This window comes from Neopelma chrysocephalum, unplaced genomic scaffold (genome assembly GCF_003984885.1).
Source record: "Neopelma chrysocephalum unplaced genomic scaffold, ASM398488v2 Primary Assembly neopelma1_22, whole genome shotgun sequence".
In the NCBI taxonomy this organism is placed as follows: Eukaryota; Metazoa; Chordata; class Aves; order Passeriformes; family Pipridae; genus Neopelma; species Neopelma chrysocephalum.
Genome location: NW_020897689.1, coordinates 24,034,343 through 24,042,705, shown reverse-complemented (window position 1 = coordinate 24,042,705; position 8,363 = coordinate 24,034,343). Strand labels below are relative to the sequence as shown.

General features: G+C 41.8%; 1 protein-coding gene across 1 annotated transcript in view; it reads right to left on the bottom strand.

Moving 5' to 3' along the window:
* Positions 1 to 8,363, bottom strand: part of ANKRD29 (ankyrin repeat domain 29) — a 29,469-nt gene continuing 21,106 nt past the window's right edge. The window contains exons 7-10 of the mRNA XM_027675177.1: positions 4,946 to 5,044; positions 4,382 to 4,477; positions 2,756 to 2,854; positions 1 to 1,148 (exon numbers count right to left, since the gene is read on the bottom strand). Of these exons, the coding sequence (XP_027530978.1) occupies positions 1,065 to 1,148; positions 2,756 to 2,854; positions 4,382 to 4,477; positions 4,946 to 5,044 (378 nt within the window). The 3' untranslated portion in view covers positions 1 to 1,064. The remainder of the gene's footprint in view (positions 1,149 to 2,755; positions 2,855 to 4,381; positions 4,478 to 4,945; positions 5,045 to 8,363) is intronic.

The window sequence follows — 8,363 nt, the reverse complement described above, 5'->3', positions numbered from 1 at the left end:
ACAGACCTGTGGAACAAGTGTGTTGCATAGTAGCTGTGGGTACTAAACCATAGTGTCACATATCTGTGGGTGCAGAACATATGTATACCACCTGTATAGTGTCTGTACTGTTTGTTGTGCCCAACAGCTAAATTTCTGATGTACTTGTGCCAGTGGATTTATGTCCTTGTTGGTTTGCTCAATAACTGGTCCTCCCCTACCCAGAAAAATGCACATATGCAGACTGTAAGGTTGGGGATGGATCCCCACAGCACTGCATAGGCATTGCAAAATCAACTGCTCCACCGTGTTTCTGTTGCTGGACAGACTGACAGATCAAGATGCTACGGCTGAGAGGACATTTCCTTGCTTTTTGTTTGGTTGATAGCTTTCGGCATCATTCGTAATGCTCTTGATCATTTTTATGGAGTTTCATGTAGTAGCAAAAATGTTACCAAAACCCTGGGCTGGCAGGAGGACTTTTCCTGTTTTGATATTGCAGGCAGGATCTCACCTCTAGCCTCACGTGGCACTTGGAGGTAGAGAGGAATGATCTGAGCTAGCACTGTTAGCAAAGGGAGGGCAGCAGCACCGTGGGGCCGTGCCAGGACCATCTGAATCCAAAGAGCTGCAAGGTCTGGGCATCCTTCTGGCACAAGGGCCGAGTGCTCCCAACCCACACATGCACCCCCAGGCACCTGTTACAGGTATGTGGCCATGGGGATGCGTGTCTGAAACAGCAGGAATGCTCGCCTGTGTGGGGATGTGTATGCTGGAGGCGTGGAGGAGCAAACATTGGTGCTGGGAGTGGTGGGATCCTGGACTACGGGCAGGGCTGCAGTGCAAATGCAGCTCCTGGACTGACCCTGCTCTTGTCATAGTCCTGCGTCTAGTGATGCCAGGCGGAGGCCTTAGCCTGTGGTGACCCTATGGCAAGGGCATCGTGCATTCAGGGAGCATGTACCGGAGAGGCTAATCAGTTCTGAAACTGTTCCAACAAGCCCTTCTCAGGTAGCCTAGGTTTACTGTCATGCTGCTGTGGTCAGGGCACATCTCTGTCAAATTGCATTTGCTACAGGGCTGCATTAGCTTTTCCTTTGCTTTTCCTTTGCACGGAGGAGTCGGAGGATGCGTTCATTTTTTGTTAGTTCTGCTGGCAGTTCATTTGCCTGGAACAAAAAATACTTTGAGGTTAGCAGAAAAGAAGGAATATTTCCCAAATGTGGTTTAAAAGCATTAAACTCTAAAGAAGATGGAACTGGGTATTATAATGATGTGATGCTTTCCAGTGTTGTCTCCACCACTGTTGAAGGTACCTTAAGAAATTGTCTTTCATGTGCAAGTCTCACTTAAGTCTTCAAAATAATCCCAGCATGGAATTTGAGTGATCAGCTTATTTTGTGCTGACTATCCAGGCTAAATGGTATCCCTTGGCCTCCCTATGCTTCTGCCACAGAAATAACAGAGAGCATAGCTGCTGATTTTTTGGGGGAGATGAGGCAGGTCTTTATGTACTAAAGTCCATAAAAATCCAAGGGAAGACTTTAATGGCTATGAAATAGTGGTGCTATGCTGTAAGATTGGTAATAGAATATGAGTTTGGGTGGGTTTTCTTCTTAATTAATTGAATATAATTTTGGTAAGATAAAGCATTTATAATGAAGCTACTTCTGAAAATCAGTAATTATGTCCTGCAGATATACTCTGTCGTGCCAAATTGAATGTTATTTAAAAAAAAAATTAAAAAGTCAGTAGGAGAGGTTACAGCCACGGACTTTTTCATACTAAAAACCCTGCTGCTGCAAATCACTATCAGTAACAGAAAAATGTCATACATCGTTTGGATTACAGTATCAAACCAAAGTGCATACTAATGAAGACTACTGTGTGAATGCTGTTAACTCTGCTGCCATCAAGTGGAATAATACAGAAATTAACAGCCACAGATATATTAAAAGCGCAAAATATTTAGAAGGTATGTGCCTGATTACTTGTATTATAAGCTTTCATTCACTCAGTCATAAACCAGAAGTTAACACTAGACCATCCATTCACAGCTTAACAAACCCAGCTATATATCAAACACTCTCAGCAAACAGTTCAGAAACACACGTCAGAGGAAAGAAAACATTTTCATTGAAATTATCAAAGATGTAAAGTTAAAGTTAAAACACTTTACAGAATAAAATCAAGACAAGTATTGTACAGATACGTTGCCATTATAAAAAGAATGCAAAACTAATTAAATAAACTAACAGCTTTACAGTAAGATATGGGAAAGATGCATGTAATTTTGGAGGGGTTTTTTTTGTATTAGCAATGCCCTGAATTCTAACCAAGTTTTCTCATCAAAGGTACCTAGATACACATTTTTCTTTCTGCAGAAATATCCTCCTTATACATCATTATGGAGATACGAATATAACTTACAATTTATCAAAACAGTAACAGATTACTGTTTCCCTAAAATGCAACCTAGCTAGCGCATGACTAGTTATAGTTAACAATTTAATCTGTGGTGCTCTAGTGAGTGCTTTGGTTTATTCTCAGATTGATGTAAATTTTCAAGAACCAGCATCACTAGTGGCACTGCCTATCACCCTTATACTCATATACAGAAATGAATGGACTAAATGGTGGTGCTTCAGGACAGGGTCAAGAGGCAACCACAGAGCAACACGGAAACATGGGCTGCCCACACCTCCAAGGCACACACGGCTCCACTGTTCAGTGATCCCCACTTGCTCCTCACCTAGGATGGTGTGCCAGGACATACCTTGTTCCTCAGGCATGGGTCCGCTCCTGCCTCAAGGAGCAGTGCCACTGTCCTCACGTTGCCGCTCAGGACAGCTGCGTGGAGAGCAGAGGTCCCATTCTAGAAATACCAATGGAGGTGTTTGTACCAGACATGGGAAGAAAGTAAAAGGCATTAAAACACAAATGTTTGTAAAGAACAAACCTATGAATGAGAGAGCAGTAACATAGAAGAGATTGGGCCATCAAAGGCCTAGTGTCTGGTTTAGACAGGGTGCTGGCAGCTAAGGGGGCTATGAAGGAGGTGATTTTACATGCTTTAATAAAAACGAGAACACAGCTGCGCTGGGCAGGGCACATCTCCAGGATGAAGGACCACCGCCTCCCTAAGATCCTGCTTTATGGTGAACTTGCCACTGGCTGCCGCAAGAGAGGAGCCCTGAAGAAAAGATACAAGGAGTCCCTGAAACAACATCTCAGCCTTGGCCATATTGAACATCATAACTGGTCTACTCTGGCCTCCAATCGGGAGGCCTGGAGACACACCATCTATAACGCTGCTGATGCCTTTGAGAAAGCATGCAGGATCACCCTTGAGGAGAAAAGACAACGCAGAAAGAATCGAGCCTTGCAGAATATACCATCTAAGGAGTCTTTCTGCTGTGCCTTTTGCAATCGGACATGCCTCTCTCGTATTGGCCTTTTTAGCCACCAACGCACTTGCAACAAACGTGGGTAGAGCCCTTCCCAAATCTTCGTTCGTGAAGCCTAGCCATGACATGACATGACAATAAAAACGAGAGTCAAGTTCACTTTACCACAGCAATAATTCCTTTTAAAAATTACCCTTGTCAATAGATTAGAGGTGAAATGAACATAGCACTTGCTTCTACCTGGCAAAATCAGTCATTAGCAAGTGAAACAGAAGCGCAAGCAGTAATGGAAACCATCTGTGCATTTTATCTTCTTTTTCTGATGATTAATGGCCTCACTGTCAGACAGCTGAATGGTGGGGTTTTTTATGGCTGGCCTTTTCTTTGTGGTTGCAAACTGACAGTTCAAAAAAGTGTGGAAGCTATTTCATACTTGTAATTAACATCTACATTATCAAGTACATCAAAATTGCCAATCTGTTGAATGCACAGAGGCTATCAAAGTATGTGACTTATAGACATATAAAATTAGGTCAGCCATTAAAAAGTAGCTTCCAAATATCTGTTATTTTTCAAGCGACTTTAAAAATTCAGAGAAAAACAAAATCAAGTAGAGAATCTGCTTGCAACGTATTTCTTAGGACACTATTTTGCTGACTAAATGCAAAAGAGGGCTGAGTATAATGCTAAAAATTGCACTGTCAAGAGCAATTAATTTAGAGTAGAAATAAAATCAGGTGACAAAAAGCAGGAGAATTCCTTCTATGACATGATGTGCTTCCTCATTCCAGAAATTAAATTCCCACATTTGTTTGAAAAGATTCTTTTATGTGTGGCATTAAAAGTTAAATAAGATAATTTCATTTTTCTCTTGACTTTTTTTGGGCTCAAGCTCCTATAGTATTCCACTAGCACAATCATAAATTCCAGGTCTTTCACCAGACCCTTTGCCTTTTTGAGATTTTGTCTAAAAATCTGTGTGTTTAACTACTAACCTTAAGCAGGCCAAGCGTGGGAGAGAATTTCAGCAACTCTTCTATTACATTGTTGTATCCTTTAATGGCAGCCTTCAGTAAAGCAGTTGTACCATCCTTTAAAAGAGAGAGGAGGTCAGTTCTGCTGTTACAGATGCTTTACCTGTATTCCCCTTGGCTGGAGAGAAACACCAGCTCTCGCCCATGCCTCTGAGAGGAGGATCTCCTCTGCTCATCGTCTTTGAGGAGGCACCTCCCACAGCATGTGCTGCTGGTTTTAGGGCACCTGGAGGATTGTTCCTCTGGCATGTGAAAACTTCAGGGAAAAATGAACCAGTGGCACCATATACCCATCGCCTTTGTCTCTCATCTATGTGGACATTTCCATTCCCCTATTCCAGAAGGTACCTCCAGGAAGCTGTCCCAGACACAGCAGGAAAAACGAAACCCAAGGTGGGACTTTTCAACCTGGCAAACAGGGAGGACTCTGGGGACACCAGGCCTTCAGACAGTCCGACTTATAGTCCCTGAAAAAGCTAGGAGGCATTAAGCTGCAGACAGAGTGCAGGAAGAAGTGCTACTCACATCCCTCGCAGCATCTCGCTCAGCACCACGGAGCAGCATGACTCGCACCACTTCACTGTGACCCATCTGTGAGGCGATCCACAAGGGAGCTGTCCCATCCTGCAAGCAAAATAAGACTGCTAATGGTTTCACCTCGATGTCCTGGGCTCTCTGATATTTTACTGCCCAAGCCTACTGGAATGGATGTACTTCAATTACTCAATGAAATCCTGCATCGCAGGGAGACATATGCAGAGCTGTGTCCAAAAACACTTGGGAAGTTGGTGTGTCAAGTTAGAACTGCTTCAGTTTGTGGAGTAGAGCCATCCTTACCTGCTTTCTTTTGCATAGTTGGACAGAAATGCGCATTGTTGTGCAAACAGTTAAAGCCCAGTCAGGTACCAGTTGTGCTTAAAATACATGGGTAAGTTTGAAACACAAAGACTAAGGGTATCCTGTGTACTTTGAACTCTAGGTGGTTAAATGTGACAGAAGATACAGACAAACCTCAGCATGCACAGGCAGATTCTGCAGCTGGGTGTCTGTAAATAGGGAGTGAAAGTTGTTTAAAGAAGCTAGGGAGCAAGATGATCATCAACTTTCAATATAAGGTTACATTATACACCCTCAGGGAATCTGGTAAAAATGTCCTGCCTTACAGTGATGGTGAGTATTTTACAAATTTTATCTTCAAGAACTCCACTAGCAAACAAAGCAATTACCAAGGAATCCAGCATGAAGCAATCTGGTTTGGAAAAATTGTCCTATGCAGGCATTATTTGGGCATAAACCCCTAGAAAATGAAATGCACTTTCAGAATAAGCTAAACTTTGTGATGGATTTCCATCTCAAAGGCAAAAGTGAATTGAAGCACTACAAGTATTTTTCACTGTAATCAGAATTCAGTTTTGTGTCTTCTTCTCCTTTTGCTTCTAAATGGCCTGATTCTCGAGATTGCAGGAGGACTCCAACAGTTATGTGCCAAACTGATTCTTGTGGGCCTTTAACAAAAGGCTTTGGCTGTTTGGACTTCAACAAAAAAGTGAGGCCTCACATTGCAGGGTGTCTGCTTCTGCCTTCAGCACTTGCCAGTTCCCCTCACCACCCTTAGCAGCCTGAAGACTTGGCCCAAAAGTGGAAGACAAAATATACTGAGGCTTCCAAAAGAGTTTTAATGAGAAGCTTCAGAAGAAATCGACTTTTTACTTTAAATAAAATATTTCCACCTTGATCAAAGAAGTAATCTCTCTTCTCAGTGCCAATTGACTTGGCTCATGCAATCCAAAAAGCCATTGTTGTACCAGTTTTCTGCTTTTTATGGGCTAGACTTAATCCTTTCGAGGAAACAGAAAAGTTATTTCTTCCTTTGATATAATGTTCTGGGCTTTTCTTTTTCTGATTCCGAGAAAGAGCAAATGCACATCCTGAGATCTTTAGTATTCAGAAATAGCAAGGAACAGGATCTTTGCCCAAATTTCTCTATAAATTAACTCTTTGAAATTAGTGACTGATCTCATTCTAATATATATCCTGTTATTGCTATGAGTGTTCTTTGTGATTCAAAAATAACAAGGCTGTCTTGTGATGTTATTGTGATGGCAAAAACTGTCCCTCTTCAATTTATAGTGTTTTCCCTACCAGTAAGCTGACGCTTCATATTTTTCTAATTTCCCCCCACCAGAGGGCTCTAGAAAATAGCAATAAGGACACTGGAAAAGCCTTCAAAATTTGTAAAATATCTGAGAGCCGCCTACAATTTAATCTATGTGAAGAACCAGTGTTGTGTAAATCCACACGTGTATTTACACAAGAAATACAAACAGAAGCTTGGGGAACATAGTAGCTTTTTTTCACTCACAGTGAAGTCTGTGAGAACAACTCTTATTTTCAGGTATAAATGAAAAGGAGCAGAAGGAAATACAAGTGTTGTGTAACATCACTGCTACCATTAACTTTCCTTAAATAATATTGCTGTTAGACATCATCCTTGGTGTCTCAGTTATAGGCTAGAGGCAAAAATACATAATGAGAAAGACTGGCTGTCTTGAAGGACTTAGCCTGAAGAGAAGAAAGATGCTAAAATTGATGGTGAGCTCACATTGATTGTGGTCATCTTCTTTCTCTTGAGCAAACAGCATCTAACAGGCAGGTTTATGCAAATATGTAAAATATTTATACAGAGTAGATGAGCTTCTGTCCATTTTCATGTTGGTGAATGGCACAAAAGAGATATTAAATTTTACTAAGAGATCACATGAGAATTCATGTGTAAACAGATAATAAAGATTGGAGATGAGTCAGGACGAAAGTCCAAAAACTACTTTCCTTTCCTTGTCCCTCTGCCCACTCGGCAGACTCCAGACTATTACATTCCAAGAACAATGTTAAACACCCAATATGTTTGTAAATTGTTCTTTTTTCCCACATTTGATTACAAGCTAGTATATATGGACTACACCTTATTACATCCAGCAGCCAGCAGTTCCAAAGATACTCTGACTGAAATTTCTGATCCTCTTTCTCTTACCCATTAACTAATGACTTTGCTTTGAAGCTTTAAATGTCAACTTTTGCTTATGGCTTGAAGTTTTAGAAAAGGCCGGAGTAGGGTGGGAGGTGAAAGACCCCTTGAACTACCAGTAGGGGATTCCAGAGGCACAGACCCCCTACTCTCAGGCTACTCAGTGTTATCTTCTCCACTGCTGCGCCCATTAGTCCACTTGCACCACTACACCTAATTTGCTAATAGCAAATTGCTTTTTTGCCTGAAGTCCACTCTATATAGGTTTACTGGCTTACATGTAAGTGTAATTGCATATCAGTGGTAAGAAAAAAAATATTATTTTTCAAATTATTTTGAATCTGCTTAGCCAAACAGACTAAAGCCTGCTGGGACACAGGCTGCCAAAACAGCATGAAATTCATTGGCAAAGAATCTTATAACTTTGTTTTTGAGTTGGAGAAGCATAGAAACCACTCCTGCACCAGGCTTCAGACACTGCGCCCAGCTCTGTCTAGACAAAAAGATGACAATAGAATTTCTGCCCTGCTTCTCAATATTGGAAAGAACAGAAGGCAAACAAAACCCAAGAGAATTCACATTGCCAGGAAAGATTCACTATTTGGTCTTCTGAGAGCTGAGCTAAAGAGCCTGCACACAGACAGCCAGCACCATCTGAAATGCTCTCTGGTGTCATGAACAACGCTGTAGGATGCAGGAGGTGGGACACCAAACTGAAGGGGAACTGGTACCACTGCAGCAGCAGGAGACATACAAGGCAGATGCATGTGCTCAGGTACATGAATTAGGCTTCCAAATTCACAAGGTAGAGAGAAAAAGCTCAATACCATGAGGAAAGAGAAGCATAAACTCACACCTGGCACTCTGCAGTCCTGTATTTGAGGTAATGTTGCCTGGAAGTTTCCTACCACAGTGAGA